A 20,075-nucleotide genomic window follows, 5' to 3' on the forward strand; every position below is an offset into this window, starting at 1 on the left:
AGGAGACATCCGCTCAGGTTAACATTATCGGGTATTACATGTGTTGCAGAGAGAGGGATTATGAGTGATTGTGTGATCAGGAGGAGATTACCTCCGTTTATAACACACCCTTAAATCCTCTTCATGTCAGATTAGTCGTACTGAATAAAAACATAAACACAAAAGGGTTTTTTTCACTGATTTGAAGATGTGAAAACGGATGTTCCCCTCACTATCTCACACTCGTAAGAGCCGTTGACATGCTGGCCTCCTCCTGTGTGATCGTCTGTCCTCACTCTCCTGAGCCATTAGTGTGGTTTCCCTCCTGCAGTTAATGAAACCAGTCTACAGGTTCACGAGTTCATCTTATTGCTGTCTTCATGGTAACATGTTTGTCTTTATTTTTGAGATCACGCCTCAACGTTAAAATCCCCCGAAAAGCTCAAATTCCAGTTTAAAATTCAGCACTCGTAAGGAACTATTTTTCCAGGCGTAGTCACATTCAGCTCTCTTGGCTCTGTTGTGATTGACAGCTCAGAGGGGCGGAACCAAAGTACGCAGGAGGTCAACAATTGGCTGAAAGTTCAGACCTTTAAGACTCGAGAGTCTCCATAAATTACTGATTTCCAACATCTTCCAGTGCGTCTTCCTCAGTATTCATACTGGGACATGTTGGGAAGCTGTAATCTGACCAGTTCCTCCTCCTTCTCTACATTTAAATCGCGGATCGTAAACTAGCGTTGAGCCGTATCTCACTTCCGTAAAACCGGAAGCAGCCGGACATTAACAAAAAGTGAAGCCAGAACCTGCTTCTAGCTGCAGACGGGATCTCATATCAAAGCCTTTTATTAGTAATACATTAATTTAAAATCAAATAAACAATGCAGGGATGCTAACAAGGTGAGATGTCGGGTTTCCCACTGGTGTGGCCCTTTAAAAGGAAGAGTCTGGTCCTGCAGACGTTCAGGGGCATCGTACGCTACATAATCGCACCATCATTAATGTGTAGGAGGGAACAAAAGCATCGCCACACGTAAACACTCGTGAATCCAAAGTAAACAGAATAAGCATGAAGGAGAATGTGTGTGTTGGTTCTCCGGAGGTGAAGCCTGTAATTATTGATCTATTTAAACTCCAATGTTGTGTTGTTAAGTCACATATTCATTGTGTGATGTCCCTGAACGCCTCTTCTTCTGGAAAACAACATGTCATTATTGTTAACTTTCATTGTAACTCACCTTTATTTTACAGTGATGACAGCTGATAGAGTTTTTGTTTAATTAGAATAATGGAATTTCATATTCATATATTAGGCTCTGTATCGTAGTAGCTGATTGATGGATGGATGGAGTGATATTATTGGTTGAAATAGTTTTTTATTAGCAAGGAAGAAGTTTTCCAGGAAGAAAAAGATATTTTGATAGAAATAGATATTGAGGATTTAAGCTAACTGACATGAAAGGGTTGAAAAGAAATTTTTCTGCATATATGGAAGCACATTAATGCCAGGAACAAGGAGGAAAATTAAATAAAAATACGATTTTAAAAAATGCTTCTGATAAGTCAAAAGTTTAACATTTTCACAGTGAGTTTGTATAAGTTACTCCTTTTAATCATTAATTAAAATTGTGATAAATCATTACTGTCGCAGCCTCGGAGGGAACAGAAAAAAACCCCTCATTAAATGTTTCATTTTCTGCTCCCCAGCAGAGACTCTGACTCGATCTCCTGCAACTTCTTCTTCTGTAAATGTCACGCCTGAATAAAAAATACTGAGATGTCGCTGACAGCTTCCTATTATGTATTTAATATCTGAAAGGTGCTAAATGAGCAAACAGCTCCCAGGTTGACTGGAGCTGCTTGTTTTTGGACTGTGGGGGGAAATAAAAAAATAAAAAGGTCTAGAGAGGATCAGCAGGATTCAAACGAACGACTCTCCTGCTGTGAGGCAGGTGTGGTTAAAAAGCCTTTATTCAACTTGATCACAGATCTGTGTGCCTTTCACCTCAGATGTACAGAAAAAGTTGGCTATAGGTGTTTTTTTTTTTTTTTTAAATCATCAGCTGGGACCTTCTCAAAGTTACAGCAGGAGGCAGAGGAAGAGAATGCTAATGAGATTCCCTGAGGTTTTACAATTTATTCTATTCTCTTTTTCCTCTCGTCCTCTGCCTTTTCTTGTTTTTGTTTTGGGGATTTACACCATCGTCCTCCGATTGGCACTCTGATGATGATTTATGTAGATTATAGTTGGATGACGTTGCAACGTCCTGATGAAAGGTTCCTGTTATCTGCAGGGGGGGGAAATGTAAATGTCCCATGCAGAGGTCAGTCAGGTGAAACATGTTAATGACGTCAGCATTTTTTTTTTCAACCGAAGTGACAGAAATGACGAGACTCAGCAGAAATGAAGCCTGGAGGGACGAGTGCAGCCATGGGAGGAAAAAATAAACTGTGGAACTGGAAAAATATTATCTTACATTAAAGATCATTCTCTCCTTAATTCCAAACGAAAGGAATTTACTAAGATTATTTATTTTATTTGATCTCAAAGTTATGGAAGCTAACTTTATTAGCTGCTTCACACCAGAATCCAGAAGGATCCAGATCCAGTAAAGGTCCCATCAGATCCACCCGTCGCTCCTCCGCAGTCCAAATATGGTCACTTCTTTTCACCGGTTGCTAAAATTCCCAACATGGTGACGACTAAAATGCCAAACTTGAGGCCAGGTTAACTTCATATATGGTTTTTACCATCCAAGGCCATTATTTTCCCTCTCTCATGAATATTGTTTGTATTTGTATGTATTCATGTTTCTATGATTATGGGCTTTAATGAAATGAAAGTACTACTGTGTAATGAAGACCTGGTGGATGCAGCGGTGAGCCCTGAGGATGTCTAACCTCTGCCCCTCAGTGACCAGAGGCAGTAGTGCATGAACATATATGTATACGTATCCCTCCTTCAGTCTGCTCCTCCCTGCAGCACGGAGCCTCACCTCCTCCCCGTCGTCTGTCAGCAGCAGTCTCTGCCTGGCAGGAGGACAGAGCAGATGCACAGGCTCATCACATAGGGATGAGAGAGCTCCGCTTCTCCCCTCTCTCTCTATATATATATATACATACATATATAGCATCCAGATTGAAGAAAGGAATACAACTCAGATACTGTTTCCTGTAAGGTAAGTGTCTCATATAAAATTATTTGGGGAAACTTCAGATTTCTTTACTTAGATAATGTCACTTTTCATCCCACCTTCTGGACTTATGCACGGTGGTGTAGTGGGTAGCACTGTCGCCTCACAGCGAGAGGGTCCCGGGTTCGATTCCCGGGTCGGGTCTGGGTTCCTTCTGTGTGGAGTTTGCATGTTCTCCCTGTGTGAGCGTGGGTTCTCTCCGGGTTCTCCGGCTTCCTCCCACAGTCCAAAGACATGCAGGATTGGGATAGATTCATTGATGACTCTAAATGTCCCGTAGCTGTGAATGGTTGTTTGTCTCTGACTGGTTACCTGTCCAGGTGAATCCTGCCTTCGTCCCCTATGATAAGTGGTAGACGATGGATGGACATTTGTAGCCTATGTATATATATATATATATATATATATATATATATATATATATATATATATATATATATATAATATAAATTTGACCTCCTGTTGTCTCTGAGACACGACGTTGAAAAGCAACCTAACTCACAGTAGCTTAAGGGATAAAAAAATTCACTAAAATTGACTTATGGATCTCCAGGAATTGATGGTTTGGGTTTCCAGATGCGTTCATCACAGGTTTTTTTGGGGAGGAATCGAGCTCCGACATCTTCTCAGTCATCCATGAAATTGCAACAAGAGCGAAGAGTTTTAAGGAAAAGCAAATCAATCATTTCGTCCAAAGCTCTGCTGCAGAAACACACACACACACGCAAATTAAATCACTATTCAGCTCTAACGCTACAGTTATAACGATGCACTCAATGACTTCCCTTGTACGAGCCATGAACATGAATAATTATATTCTCCTTTTACTCTGGTTATCATTTTTGAAGGCTACAAGGATTGGGAGTGGATCTGAATTTAGCTGCGACTGTGGGACAGTTCTCTATAAATAACAGAGAGGTTTATTGAACAATCATTAGATTTCTACAGCTCATTTCAAGCCAAGGTCTATAAAAATGTATTATGTGTTATTACAAGTTTGAAAAATCGTATTGTGAAAATTAAATTAGTTAGACTACATGATGATGCAATAAGTTACGAAGGAAATATGAATCAATCGAATGACCCTGATCTTCTTTGTAGGATTTTGTTTAATTACAATTTTTATTTAAGCCTTCACAGCAGGAACATACAACAACATGGTACAAATACAAATTTGAAATTCTTCAGTTGGAAGCGAATACACCGAATAGAAAACAGCACATGTTTAACCTCAACATGTGTTAAATTGGTAGCCGGAGTCATGAATAACTTCATTCCATCCCGGGGAACGCTGGGAGACCAATGATTGATATAACCAATTGGCGAGCTATCAGCACACACTCTTCCCACTGGTCTCAGAACAGATCGAGTCGTCTCAGTCGGCATGGCGCTATTAGAGGACGTGTGACGGAGCATACACTCCACTGAATCAACTCACCCCACAATGATACAAAGAATCTGGCTGCTGTATTGTTTAATGTAATTGCCAATTGATTCTTCTGGCGCTCCCATTGGGAAGAGGTCGGATACCGAAAAACACACAAGCACACCTAATAGGTTATCCAAGTGTCATATGTCTCTATTTTCTCTGGTTTCGTCACAGCCGATATCGCCATGACTAACGTTCTCAACGCCACCTGGGAGGGTTTCAACCTTTCCAATTCCTCCAACCCGTCGACCCGGCAGCAGAACATCACCCACGTGGCCTTCTACCTCCACAAGCCCTCGGTGGCGGCCGTCTTCACCGTCTCCTACCTGCTCATCTTCCTCGTGTGCATGGTGGGCAACGGCGTGGTGTGCTTCCTCGTGTTGCGCAGCAGGAACATGCGCAGCGTCACCAACCTGTTCATCCTCAACCTCGCCATCAGCGACCTGCTGGTCGGCATCTTCTGCATGCCGACCACGCTGGTGGACAACATCATCACGGGTTGGGTTTTTTTGTTGCTTTAATCCTTGATCAGTTTATAGGTCTAACTTCTGTATTGGCTTTGCTTTGGAAATGGTGATGTAATGGTGGTCAGCTTGTTAAAAAGTACAGGAAACCAGTCTAATTATTTTAGTTTGGAGTAATATAAGCGTTTAAATTATTAATGCAGTGGTTTTGCCCTGTTTTCTGCAGGATGGCCCTTCGGCAGCGTCTTGTGCAAGCTGAGCGGTATGGTTCAAGGGATATCGGTGTCAGCATCCGTGTTCACCCTTGTGGCCATAGCTGTTGACAGGTGAGGGGGTTGGAACAGTGCTGCTTATTCCAGACTTTCTTATTCCCTTTATGCGTTTTCCTCCAATCCCCCTCTTTGTGTCAGGTTCCGCTGCATCGTCTACCCTTTCAAGCAGAAGCTGACCATCGCCACGTCGAAGCTGATCATCTTCGTCATATGGGTCCTCGCCGTGTCCATCATGTGCCCCTCCGGCATGATGCTCCAGGTGACGAAGGAGCAGAGGGTGCGGATCGTCCTTGGCGGCGGTAACAACGACAGCCGGCCCTTCTACTGGTGCCGGGAGAATTGGCCCAATCAGGAGATGCGGAAAATCTACACCACCGTCCTGTTTGCCAACATCTACCTCGCTCCCCTCAGCCTCATCGTCATCATGTACGCCCGCATCGGCATCACCCTCGCCAGAACGCAGATTCCTCAGGCGAGGGGCAGCGGGAGCTTGTCCGAGGAGGGCGGTGGGGGCGGCGGCAACGGTAAATCCATCGCCGAGGGTCGTCTCACGATTTCCAAGAAGAAGAACCGGGTGATCGTGATGCTGCTGGTTGTGGCTCTGCTCTTCATCTTGTCCTGGCTTCCTCTCTGGACGCTGATGATGCTGAGCGACTACGCCAGCCTGACGGAGCACCAGCACCGCGTCATCAACATCTACGTGTACCCGTTGGCCCACTGGTTGGCCTTCTTCAACAGCAGCGTCAACCCCATCATCTACGGCTTCTTCAACGAGAACTTCCGCCGGGGCTTTCAGGCTGCTTTCAAATTCCAGCTGTGCTCCGAGGGCGCCGGGTGCCAGAAGAGGAACTCCAATCGGATCCGAGGAAACGCCGTGCTCCCGTTGCAGCCCGCCGTCCCCAGTAGATCGGGCTCGGGGGGCGCATCAGGGGTAGTCGGGAACGGAAAGAGCTCGTGTCAGGAAGGAGGGAGCTTGGCCACGAGAGGTCATATCAAGGAACAGGACCTGATTATGGAGGACCTGGAAAAGGTGTCCCAGATATAGACCCCGAAGGAAACTGTGGACACTTTTAAAAAGGATGTGAGGCTTCTGGCTCTCTGTTCAAAGTGAATGTACTCGCAAGCTCTGCGAATGTTGAAAAGCCCTGGAAATCTAGAGACAAAATTTTAAAAGCTTAATTATTATTATTCATGGCTAAAGAAGCAATTCTATTGAAATTGTAATCCTTATCCTGATGTCAGTGGTTGATTTGAAGACAACCATGGTTACCAGAGATTTGCTTGCTATTTTGTCTGTGAACAGTGCAGCCAAAGATATTTACAGCATTTAAAATAACCAGAGGTTCGGTAAACATCTGCAACCACAATCTCTGTGTTGCTGCACACAGCGCGAGTATCTGAAAGTAGCCGTGTGTGTAGCATTTAGGGGGAGTGTTCTAGGTGTCACCAGATTCCATACACACTCCACCTACGCCTTGCTTCGTTGTTTTTGTAGTTGCATAAGAGCGATCGTGGTTAGCGCTAACCTAAAAACATTGTTTTTCCTGTAATTGCTTCACCATAAAAGCTCCCCTGTGTTTTGCCAGTTTGTATGATTTTAATGTGAAGCAGTGGCAGTTGAGAGGCATTTGGGATTTTTCATGTTGATTGCTTGGATTGTATTTTTGTTGTTCACATAACAAACGTATCCAAATCTCCTGTAACAAATTCTCTTTGCAGGGGATGTAATACCTGTGAGATTCAGCGAATGGCACTGAACGTGACTCCTACTACCTACGTTTTTAATGTTTCAGGGATGAATCAAGGCCTGTTTGTCAATTCAACATACTTTAATTAGAATAGCACATCTGTCAAGGGTTGAATGCAAGGCAGTGTGAGGAGAAATGTGTCAGAAAAAGTGTGAGTTTTAGTGCCTCGAGGCAATTTCGCTGAACTGTGACAGGCGGTGGCATCGGTGGGGGAAGAGGTGGAAAAGCCTCCTGTGAATGAACATTTAAAACATTGCCTTGTCAAAGAGGATGTCACATTAGCACATAGTTACTCATATATTAGTATTTATCAAGAGGATTCTGGAAAATGTGCAAAGTAGAACCTCACCTGGAAGCAGAGAAGACATTCAGATGTACTTGATTATACATAACGTGTTTAAATCGCTGTCAGTGGCCACAAGATGTTAGTGTTGCTTTCACGAAAGGTAATAGTTTCAGGAATGTACAGCATTGTTGTAAAAATGTAAGTTATTTTCTGGATGACAGGCTGTGTGCAATCAAACCTTGCTGTTAAACCTCAACGTCTTATTGAATAGTGCTGATGCCGATGCTGGAGCAGGATGTACAGTTAGAGTGCATATATTTGATTGATAATCACTACTTTACCATTGTAAAATATTGAATTTCATGGAAATCCTCGCAGTAACTCATTATTACTTGGATCCTGTAATTTTTTTCCTGTATTGTTATTTGTTATTGTTTTGTACGGTGATGTTAAAATAATTTTAATACATATTTTTGATCTAAAGTACATGATGTGTTTGCACATTTTCTATGTGAAAGGCAAAGTTTTCTACAAGTTTATTAGAACTCAAGGACACACAGCGAGAGACACTGGACAAAAAAACCCTCCACATGTAAGACCTTTAATAATTTAACATTTTATAATGAATTAACTATAAAATTGTATGTAGCACCTATTATACACTGAATGCAGCAAAATGTACTTTACAATTCGGCCACAAAAACACTAAAAACACAACACTAGGAGGAAGGAAGAAAACTAAATAGATTTTGGGATGTTGTTTAAAAGTCAATGAGTCAGCAAGTCTAATATTTAAAGGCAGACTGGCACCTATTTCTGGGAGTATTGGCTAAAAGTAGGACCCCCAAAGGTTTTTATGGTGAGCTCGAGAGCAGTTATAAGAGCAGCTGTGGAGCATCTCAGGGTTCGTAGTGGATCATAAAACGATAGGCAGTCTGTGATTAAAACGAGGCGAGACGAGGCCATTTCATGTCTTAAAAATTAAGCACAAACAAGCTTTTCTGTATCTTGCTAGAGGTCTCACCTTCTGGATGAGAAAGTGACACAGTGGTTTCTTATTTGTGGTCATGTCTACCAAGTACGCACGTCTACCTATTTTTCGGGTCAGCTAGGAGGATCTCAGTGGTATCGTCATGTACCTTAAGGGAGTCCTTGCTCACACACAGTTAGTTAGATCAGAGTATTTGTGTCATTTTGCCTCATGGACACGTACAGCTGTGTGTCGTCAGCATAGACACGGACATGCACACCATGCTGGATTAAGGATTACCGTGGGCACCGTGTTGGTTGAGAATGGCAAAGGTCCTGGGACGCTACCTAGGGGCACACCATAAACCAGGTTTAGCTGTTTCTGGCCTTTTTTTCCAATACAATAATGAGATTGCTGTTGTTCTCTCCAACAACCCGCTGCTCAGTAAGTACTATGAATGTTATGTTAATGAAGGTGTGAGTCATGGTACTGCAGCGGTACTTGTGTCGGCTTCCCCTTGATTACTTTGTGTTAATGAAGATTCTTCACTGTGTCTCTCCCAGCATCTCCATTGCTTTAAAGCAGCAGCACATTCAAGTTCAACATCTGTGTCGGTGATGAAAACCCTTTCAACTACACGACTAAAGCCAGCCTCAGATATATAGGCTGATTCATAGAGCCATGATGTGCACACTGTTATTCAGTGTACACTGGATCTATATTTTTCAGATTATTTTCATCATATTGGCTACGCTTTTATTTTTGCACATAGATTGCACTGGTGAATGAATGCAATCACATATGTGAATATTTGCAGATTGTTGTATTTTGCTATTTGTATTTGTGTTTTTGTTGCTTGTTAGAAAAATACTTTTATTCTGATTGTTTGCTAATGAAAAATAAAAATGAGCAGATCCAAGACAGAATGCTGTGACTGTCTGTGATGATTAGATTTATATTCCTGTGGTTCGGCTACAGAGAACCAGAGTTAGTCACAGTTATGTGAGAGCAAAACTGTTTGAAAATATATATGCATGGTTCATGTTATAAGTCTATTTCAGGTTCACACAGATAAGATCACAAAATATTTACTGGAAGAAAGTTTGGAATCCAAACTTGGTTAAAGGAGGTAATTTATGATATTATTCATCTGAACACTTACTGAACATTTACTGTTTCATTTCAGCCTCAATCAGAGAAGTTTTCAATACCACGACATGACTTTGGGACTGATTTAGCAATGAGAAGCCTGCCATAAAAGTTCGTTTTCTTTAGTGTTTTAGTTTTATAGTTTAGTCTCCTCTGTCTTAAGAATGAGGCAGATTGTATTTTATATTTCATATTGTCAATAAATGTCATGAAATGTAATTAAAACATTGGTTAAGATGTACATTATTAGTAACAAACACAAATATATTTACTTAATATCCTGAATCAGCTTTGCTGGCAGTATAATGGTAATGTGCCATAGTTTTTTTAAGCCACATTCACCTGGGACGGATTGGGCTTCAAGGATATTAAAATTAAAATCCAGTATATGTGGCCTTTGCCTTACAATTTCAGTTGGACCGCAACATAATAAGCCTTATTATCTCCCCAGTCCACACTAATACATTATATGAAGTCCCTGAAGGAGAGACGAATCAGCAGTCCATCAATCATCACTGTCACTTTAGTGATAAATGTAAAAGATGTGTTAAAGATGTAAAGTCCTACGGGTTTCTTATTATTGGTTTACTCTTATTACTTCTTCTATTCGTGCGTTGGTGCTTTATGGATATATTTCTCTAAGTAGATCATTATTTTGAGTCCTTTAACATGGTTAAAGAAAGATAAACCAGAGAGGGGGTTGCCAGTAAATGTATCTTTTATTTTACAGAACTCAAAAGGGAAATTAACATGAAGACAAACTAAATGCAATTAAAGCAAAGGAGCTGGAAGCACCTGGTGTGGCTTCCCAGATGAGTTCAATCCCCCTGACGAGGCAACTCGTCAAAAAGCTCCTGCAGCAGAGAAGCTTATGTTGATGTTTGGCCTTTCTCATATATAAATACCTGATGTATTTTCAGCCACAAGTAGAAATCTGACCAGACGGGCTTTCTGAAAAATTGATCCCATGTGGTTTTAAGTCATTTTGTGTCATTTTGTTTAATTTCGTCTGATGTCATGTAATCACATCTCACCTCCTCTCATCTGATGCTCAAACCCATTTAACCCCATTGGATGCACATATCGAAACATCATGTTTTCAAGCTCACCTATATACAATCCTTATTCAGAAATTGGCTTGGAATTAATTATTGACGACTCCAAAAGAAGCAAAAAACATTCTGGCCATTATTCCCTATAATTCTGTCTAGAAAATGGTATGTGACAGAAGTCGTCTGATGCTTTTTAATGACTTGTCAGCACTCAGACAGGTTAGTGACTTGGAAACTTGTTCTTTAGTTGAGTTGACAGGGAGGATTATAAGAACCTCCTTGAAAAAAGGCAAAATAAATCTAAAAAAGTCAACAAATGACAAGAAAGTCAAAACTGCCCACCATGTTTGGAAAATGAAGCATAAAAAGATGTTTTTTTAGATTTTCCGACCAAGGCAGGTCAAATGTGATGGAGTGATATTCCAGGTGATTAGCGGAGGCCACGATGAACTATCTATTAAACCGCCGTCCTGCGGGGGGAAGTGGATTGTCTTCCCGACGGATTAAAGCCACCTTCTGGTGCTGCCCTAATCTCCAGAAAGCCATTAGTGTAACATCTCCTCCATTAGGGCTTTACGTGTCATTTCATGTGTGATTTTCATCACAAGAACACATTCGTGCCATTTTGTATCCCCGAGCTATTTACTGGGAGAACCCACGGCTTTTAGCGGCAATAAAGACATTAATCTCTAAACATCTTTGAAGAGCCTTTTTTTCCTTCTACTTCCGACATCTCATTAAAATGGTGAGGAGCACAACTCAATGCTGTAAATTGATTTATTTAGATTTCATTATCTTTTTCTCTTCCTGGAGAACACTTGGGAAAGTGAGCGTTGATTGAATACGATGATGGACACTTGATAATAGGACTGGAATATATTGATGCACGTCGATGAATGGCTCGCGCGAGCTTTCGGACGATTGATTTGGGATTTGAAGTCGATGAAGGCAAGGTGGCAATTCAGATAAGAATATAATCACTGAGGAAAACAAAGGCTCTCTTTATTGATCATCTGGGCAATCATCAGCAAGAAAGGGCTTTAGTGTGACAGAAGACATGAAATACGGTGCTGCGATGCTACGAAGCTACGATGCTGCGATGCTACGATGCTACGATGCTGTGATGTTGCGATGCTACAATGCTGCGATGCTACGATGCTCTGATGCTATGATGCTACAATGCTGCGATGCTATGATGCTACGATGCTACGATGTCCAGAAAAGACAATGCTATCACGCTGATGCTTTGCAGGTATATTGTGATTATAATGTTTAGTAGCGTCGGAGTCGTGGACTTGGGTCACATGACTAGCAAATTTGATGACTGTAGAAAAAAATGTAGCCTTTTTAATTTAATTAATTTTAATTCCTTGATTCCTTCCACCAAGCTTAAAGTTAAAGAATGATGTAATTTTAAAAAAGCATGCCATGAATCATTTAATGAATGGGTCAAACAAACACAGGACTTTCAATCAGGAGACCAGGGTTCGGGTCGAAGTGAAACGTGTTTTTTTGTGTTGACAAGACTATATTATATATGTGTCCACTTCAGAGACACGAACCCTGATTTCAACCCAAACCTTGACATTGTTTCCTTAATCTGAGCGGTTTGGTTTGAATTGACACTTAACTGTTTGCTCAGTAACTTCACTGTCGTGATCCCTATCGCAGAACTTGTATTACTTCATTGGTTCAGTTTTGTTTGAATGAGTTGAGCTGCTCCAGTGTCTCTGCATGCACCCTGGAGATGTGGAACCTTCCCGGTGGAAGTCTCTAAGTAACTGAACACAAGGGGAAGGAAATACTTTTTTAAGCAGATTTGAAAAAAGAAAAAAAAGAAATCATGCAATATGAAACACAAAAGGAGCACGGAGAAGTTTTAACTAACTGAAGTGAGAAAAAAACCTGTAGCATATTTTCATTTCCAGGATTCAAGTTCTACAACTTGCAGGTTTTTTTGTTTTATTTGCATTCATCCAGCTTTTCTTAGTTAGCTGAACAGCCATCAGCCCCAATTGTCATTGTTAAGACTTGAAGGCTTGAAGCTTCATGATGTTTTTCCAATCAACACAAACCCCGACGCCTCCCAGGAGTGTGAACGGTCTGCATTAACAGGGAATCCCACCGAGGACTCGGCTCTGCAGCATTTTTTCAGCCACATATTAAATCCAAACATCCCTGTTGTTAATATGAAACTCACAAGACCTCATTGTATCTTCACAATGTAAGTAAACAGACTGAATATCTAGCAAGGACAAGACATTCATGTGTCTTTCTCAGCCGATCCCAGCTGACAGATATATTTTCCTTCATCAGAAACAGAATTTTTCGGAAATGTTGGAAATGCAACAAACAAACAGATCAAACACATTTAATTTAACATACGTTTTCAGACCCTTTGCTACGACGCTTGTGATTTAGCTCAGGTGATTTCCATTTCTCTTGAGCATCTCCGAGCCGGTTCCACACACTGATTGATCCAGCTGTGGTCAATTCAACTAATTGGGAAAGGCACACACACACACACACACACACACACACACACACACACACACACACACACACACACACACACACACACACACACACACACACACACAAACACCTGTCTATATAAGGTCTCACAAAACAAGCTGTGAGTTTGACCGCAGGGTTCAGAGACAGGATTGTGTCAAGGCTACACATAAACCAGAGTCAAGTCATTAACTGATGACTTAATGGTGTGAATACGGTTCCCTTCATATAAACTTGCAATATTTTTTTTTTTAATCTTTAGGATAAACCCCTTGTTTTCGAGGAGGTCCCAACAGATAAGACAATCACTACAAATAACGGAAATGACAGAAAAAAGAAAAGGAAAAAAAGAAAAGAGAAAATGAGTATTTAGCACAAAGCTCCAACATGAAGAAAGTGTTCTGACTGTACTTGGTTACAGCGTGAGAGTTGCATCACTGTGTTGGATCTAACTGATGTAAACCCTCTAAGTGGTCAGGTGGGTGGGTGACAGAGACAGGGGGTTGCTTTCCCTCGTGACATAACAAGCAGTTACACCAGAGACCATCATCAAATGTCAATTGGCAATTGAGTGCATGAGCACAAATGGCTTCTGGCGCAATTAATGGATGCTCATGTCTTCGGCTGTTAATGCACTACCACGAGCAGGAAACACACACACACACAAACACACACACAACCCTTTTTGTCGTTTTTTTTTTCAACTTTGGTGCTTCCTCGCCTTTGCAAGCCAGAAATCCATCACTGGATCTTGAAGGACTTCCTATTTGAGTGAATGGCACCTTTATTAGTTACCTTCTTACACTGTTGTGTGAGTCTGATGGGGATTAGAAAATACAGCCATCATATTTAATTGATGTCTCTTTAAATGACTCCTCCGAGGCAAGGATGCCTTTAAAAAAAAAAAGGTTTTCATTAAATGCCTCATCTCACATGGGCGGGACTTCAAGGAAAGGATAAGGATGTACACAAAACTGGAAAATGAGGATAGGATTTCTTCTTCTTTATAATTGTGGACATACGTGTTTGTGTAACAGCCAGGGGTTTAGTAGCGTGACCTTTGCTGAACAGGAACATGTCAAAGTCTTATCACCTCACGGAATAAAGCAGGAAAAGGCAGCAGAGAACTGCTTTCCAGACACAAACCAAAGGTGACACCGTTTACATAAGAATGCACTTACAAGAAGAAGATGTGGCAACAAGAAACAACACAACCTAACAGTTCTATAGCACCACCTATTGGATCGCTGTCAAAACTAGCTGCTGCTGCCCAGTCTGATGACCAAGTCCCTCTTCTGGAGTGATTATACATGATTTTATGACTCCTAACTGCTACTATTATGAATTAAAAAAAAGATAATAATCACCAACCAGAGACTTTTGGTCAAATTTATTTCCCAAAGTGTTGAAGTGATACATGATTTTTCCGGGGGATTGTCTCAACAACGATGTCTCCCAACACCCAGGATAGTAAATTCATTTTTTTTTTCACTTAATTGTCACACAAACTGTAAAATATGTGGATATACTGTAGCACAAGGGATACACGTGTTCAACTTGAGTACCCTCGTGAATCAGAAACAGACGACAAAAGTATAATTATCAGTACTAGTATTTGTCACGTCCCCTTTGACTTTTATCAAAGCTGTCTCATCTCTAAAAATCACATTCAGAGATTTTTTACAGTGTTCATTTGTCTTTTTTTCTTTAAAAACACCTTTCAACACATTGTCATCAGCGGGTGTTAATTCGGAGGTGGAGCGAGCTTCAGGAGAGAGAGAGAGAGAGAGAGAGAGAGAGAGATATACGCTTCATGCTCCAAGACCTACAAAGGTGTTCCATACAATCAGATATAATTGATAGAAAACAGTCAGAGAAAACTGGTGTTTTTTACATATTTTTTTTCAGAAGCAACCACAGAGACTAAGGCAGATAGAAGGGGGACATCAGAATGAAAATTTAGGAAAAATAAATTGGCATAAAAGTCACCTGAAAAGAAACTCATTGTTCCATAAGTGGCTCTCTTGGAGCGGGTTCCTTCCCCGTATCACTTTTTTTTCTTTTTTTGCTGAGAAAACGAAGAAAACCAATGAAAAAAAGGGGGTGCGACGGAGAATAGACATGAACCAGAATACAAAACAAAAGAACGGAGCGCCCCCTTCAGTTCAAACTTGGTCCTTTGTGGTGTTTTCCTCTAGATCCTCTTCGCTGTCTAAATCGCTGTGGAGCCTCTTGGCTATGGGATGTCTGCTTCTTCCCTCATTATTCCCCTTTTTTACCTTCACTGGTTTCACTGGTTACAAAAAAAACAAAAAAAAACAGAAAAAAATTATGAGATCTTATTTTTTCTTTCATTTGGTCGCTTGGAAATAAACGCCAGCCCCCCCCGATGTTGTTTTTTTCAACTCTCACCTGCTGATGGAACAAATTGGTCTTCAGCTGCGCCGCCATTATCGCTGTGACCAGCGCTAACCGCCCCTTTCTGTTCCTCGTCTGTGACGATTCGCTGCCTCGCGCTCTCGAAAACAGACTTAATGACAATTGAGTCCTCGTAGATCTGCAGTGGCAAACAGAGACATAAACAATATAAATGGAGCAAACACTTCTTGGCTGGAAAGGATGGATATGAAGGAATCTCTCGAGGGCTCACCTGAGATCCCTCCAGGTTGTAGGTCTGAGCGTTGTGACACAGGAGGAAAATGTCCTTCTCCAGATCTCCCACACTCCTGTACTTGTGATTACGCACACGTTCCTGTGAAGCGAAGGGGTCAAAACCTCAACGTGACCTTTCGCAATAAATTACTCACCAATCAAATAACCATTTAGTCCAAGAAAGGGTATTGTTCTTTTACGAATATGGCATCAGTCTTCTTATCTAACTCTTAGTAAGACAGCAAAGAAAATTCACAAACTATACCTTTAACCTTGCATCCTTTTAAAGGGTAACTGCGGTATTTTTCAGACCTTTTCATAATTGGTTCCAGTATTTAACCGCTAAACGGGCTGCAAAGTGATGTCCTCTCCGTCAATGTACGTCCACTAGCAGTGCTCAGTATCCGATTGTTTTTAGAAGTGTTATTATCGCTTTCTGTTTGTCAATGTGTCACATGACTTGTTGCCGGAAGAAAACGATAGAAATGTGAGCGAGATGTGGTTAAAGTTACAAAAAAAAAAAAAAACTTTTGGAAGAATTCCCATGAAAGTCCACAATTCAAAATGGAACGTCGGTGTTTATATTTAAAAGGTCTGGTGTGTGTGGGATCTAGTGTGACATCTAGTGGTGAAGTTGCAGATTGCAACCAAATGAAACGTCTCCTGTGTCCGAAGTGTGAAGGAGAACTATGGTGGCCGACTCAAAACCCTGAAAACCCCGAAAACTATCCCTGTTTAGAGCCGGTGTCATGGGCTACCGTAGAATCACGGGATCCGAGGGATCTAAGATAACAACCGACACCCGACTGTGAGTCCCGTCACGTACCCTGATCCTCCTGAAGTCGACGGGCTTTCGGATCAGCTCGTAGTACTCGGGTACCTCCTTCTTAGAGGGAAGCTGCACGAAGCCTTTGCTGATCTGTCGACCCAACCTGGAAGCACAGTGTGATAGTTTACGTTATCTCGAAATTGGACCATAATGAATAAATTAACATCATGCTGGATTGAAGAAGACTTGAAACTAGAGACCATAAACTCATGTTTACAATGTTTACTGAGATAATACATCAAGAGAGAAGTAGGACCATTTTCTCATAGACTTCTATACAACCAGAGAGGAGTCGCCCCCTGGTGGCCAGCAGAGAGAATACAATGTTAAGGCACTTCAGCATTGGCTTCACTTTTCTGAACCTGGTGAAGGGAACGGGAGCCAAATCTGATTGTTTTTGATGGAGGAAGCCCAAAAAAACCTGACGGGATTGATCTTATTTCACAGTTAAAGGGTTTGGTCGGCACTTTAGATGCCCAAATATGAGTACAAGCAATAAGGATGGGGCATTTTGAGGTAAAAGTACCTTGTTTGTGTTTTATTGGGTGTTTATTCCCAGTAAAACAAGGTAATTAAAATGTTCTGAAATACTAAAAACTTCTTTCCCATAATAATGATTATGTTGCAATTTTATGTTCACAACTGTCCTGAACTATTAGTACCAAGGGCGCTGGGTTTCTATAAACATGACTTTTGTAGATTCCTGTCACAGAAAACTGCTGTTTCATGCGTTTGGGCTGAGAATGAGTCGGCCTCACCCGTCCTTGTAGTTGATAACCATATCTACCAGTGTGCTCAGTGTTCTGGTGAGTTCGGGGGGGTTTGGAGGCAGTTTCTCGGCGGGCGGGCGTCCTCGCTTCCTCTTGACCTTCTCGCCGGGTTCCTGTCCGGCCTGCAGCTCCTTCTCCCCATGAGGATCACTTTTACGCTTCTTCAGACTGATGTCCTCCTCCATGTCCTCCAGGGAACCGTTCTCTCCTGCCTCGGGCTGCAGGGAGAGGAGGACAGTCGGACAAACTCAGACGGGCGGATTTCCATTCAAAATTAGTCTTCCTCAGAAAAGGCTCCAAACTGTAGATATATACGTATTTAAGACAGAAACCTGAAGATCTATAGAGTCCAAAAAACAAAATAAAATCCAAATGACTCCCTCTCTGTCTCCTGCTTAATCAGCGGTAGCTACATTTTAGCATTCACAACTACAGAGCCTTTGTCAAATGCAAGAGCGCTTATTTATTTATTACCAAATAGAATATGAATATTTTCATGGAGCGGAGCGACTCAGCGGCTGTGCTGCCTCTGCACATTCAGGACAGATTATTATTTTATCTGGAGGCTATGATGTCAGATGATTATCCAGGGGAGGCGCTATCTTCTTATTTGGATGCACAATGAATTTGAATGCATTTGAAGAAAAATAATAATAATGCAATAAATATTTAAAACAAAAATGAGATGGAAGCACTATTCTAAGGCGTGCGGAGCAGAGAGATGCCTGCCTGCTGCATCAGTATGATTTCCAACCATTTCATCGCTCCTTTTTGTGTGTGTGTGTGTGTGTGTGTGTGTGTGTTTTTTTAAATAACTGCTGCAACCACTGTGTTTTCCACACAGGCAATTAGAGGCAGCAACGTGAGTATGCAACCAGCAGGAGCAGGAAATAGGAGAAAGGCAACATCACACTGATGCATCACACATGTGGAAACACGTCCGTTCTCAAGGGCGACGAATGAGAGGAAAACATGCAGAATAATCATACAAATAAAAACAACAACAAATGGCTCCACATCGCGATGCATGGCAGAGAGACAACACAAAGACACCGAGGGAGGGAGGGAGAGAGAGAGAGAGAGAGAGGCTGGCGGGTAAATCCTCGATGTACAACACAGCTGAGAGCCGCCTGGTTGCATGTGCGCGTGTGCGCGTGCACGTGCATGTGACCCCCCCTCTCTCCATGCTATCTCCTAACAAGCCTCCCTCTTCCCTGACTAATCTGGCAAAGATTCCCTCTCATCCGTTCCAACACACACCTACACACACACACACACACACACCCCTTGCTCACTCACTCGCTCTCTTCCGCGCACACACACACACACACACATCAAAATGCACACACCGGGGTTTTTTCCCCCCCATCCATCTCTTCCTCTCCGTTCCCAATGCGACGTCGACCCTGAATCCCGAGTCTGAGGAGGGAGAGGGGGGAGAAAAGGGGGAGATCTTTACCTGACCGCAGTCTGCAGGCTGGCTGCCGGGATCGGCTGCAGCGGTGGGGGAGAGAATTAGCAAGCCAGCATAGCGGCGAGCTGCTAGTCTCTTCATCAGCTGATCACTCAGAAAGCGGAGCCCAGAAGGGGGGGAAGAATAAAAGCGCTATGTTTTTTCATATACAAATCAATGAGGGTGGAGGGGGGGAGGAGGAGGGGGGAGGGTGGAGGGAGTAGGGGGGGGGGGGACGGGACAGAAAAACGCCGTACCCATCTCCCGTCTTGCAGCTCTTCCCTCTCCCGCAGTCTTCCTCCCGAGTCTGGAGGCCCAGCTGCTCTCCCCCTGCATGGTTTTAATATCGACTGCTGCCAGACATCTTACCCCCCCTCCCCCCTCCCTCCCTCTCTCTCTCTCTTCCCACCCTGCTGTTAAAGTTATCGGGTCCATTTTTATTATTGTTATTTATTTTTTTTATTTTTTTTGCATTTAAAAGGGGATGTGATGTCATAGGTAGTCCACTACAAAGATGTTAGAAACATGAGTCCAGTCTGCAGCAACACTGTCAAATCAAGTTTGGACTCTTTGGTTTGACCCCAATGGCTCCCCGTACTTAGTTTTGTGTTTAATTGAGGGTCTACAGTGAGGGCTGGATGGGTGTTTTTTTTTGTGCCAGATGTGAGTATTTTGGATAAAAAGAGAAAACCAACCAGGAGACTGATTCTCTTCATGTGTGAGACCTGAGGGCCTCCGACCAAATCAGCAACTTTCACCACGAATGCTTCATTTGAATGAGTTCATATAGAAACCCCCTCCCTCCCTCCATCCTTCCCTCTGAATGTCCAACTGAATCCCCCCCCTCCTTCCTTGTTTGTGTGCAGCCGCAGAATTCCAGCCGGCTGATTAATGCTTTAACTTTGCCTCGGATTATAATTTGTGTGCCGTGACGGCAAGGAGAAAACATCTGAGCTGCAACAGCAGTGAACGCTTTTCTTCTGATATTCCAACACATCTGGTTCCCCTCAATCACTTACATTTGTTTTTTCTACATGTGCTCTGAATGCTGCAAGCTTGTGTTGCATGTTCTTTCAAGAAGGTCAAAGTCACAATGACGGATCGACCGACCTTTTGTGTGATGCGGACTTGAGGAAAACCGGACCAGAATCCTGATGCACCACGAGCCGGACCATCAACGGTGCCGTCAGCTGTTAAACAGCTGGCCGAGGTCTCTCTGTGACATTAATAATCAGGGCTGAAAATCAAAACCAAATCCCAATCACAAAGTTTACGCCAAATATCAGCAACCCCAGATCAGATGTTGCTGATCCG

General features: G+C 42.3%; 1 protein-coding gene and 1 pseudogene across 2 annotated transcripts; one reads left to right on the forward strand and one right to left on the reverse strand.

The window, feature by feature from the left end:
* The first annotated feature begins 4,787 nt into the window (after nucleotides 1-4,787).
* Nucleotides 4,788-6,383, forward strand: LOC311029449 (neuropeptide FF receptor 2 pseudogene; annotated as a pseudogene). Its single transcript, XR_014599351.1, has 3 exons — nucleotides 4,788-5,100; nucleotides 5,293-5,392; nucleotides 5,477-6,383. The product of XR_014599351.1 is annotated as a neuropeptide FF receptor 2 pseudogene (transcript).
* A 7,678-nt stretch (nucleotides 6,384-14,061) lies between these two features.
* Nucleotides 14,062-19,081, reverse strand: LOC311029802 (putative global transcription activator SNF2L2). Its single transcript, XM_084035158.1, has 7 exons — nucleotides 19,019-19,081; nucleotides 18,658-18,727; nucleotides 17,297-17,526; nucleotides 16,536-16,641; nucleotides 15,708-15,809; nucleotides 15,470-15,614; nucleotides 14,062-15,350 (listed from the first exon to the last, which is right to left on the reverse strand). The coding sequence occupies exons 2-7, from the start codon at nucleotides 18,679-18,681 to the stop codon at nucleotides 15,223-15,225; spliced, it is 735 nt and encodes a 244-aa protein (XP_083891284.1). The 5' UTR covers nucleotides 18,682-18,727; nucleotides 19,019-19,081; the 3' UTR covers nucleotides 14,062-15,222.
* Nucleotides 19,082-20,075: the final 994 nt, after the last annotated feature.

Source organism: Eutrigla gurnardus (assembly GCF_963514095.1).
Source record: "Eutrigla gurnardus genome assembly, chromosome: 19".
In the NCBI taxonomy this organism is placed as follows: domain Eukaryota; kingdom Metazoa; phylum Chordata; class Actinopteri; order Perciformes; family Triglidae; genus Eutrigla; species Eutrigla gurnardus.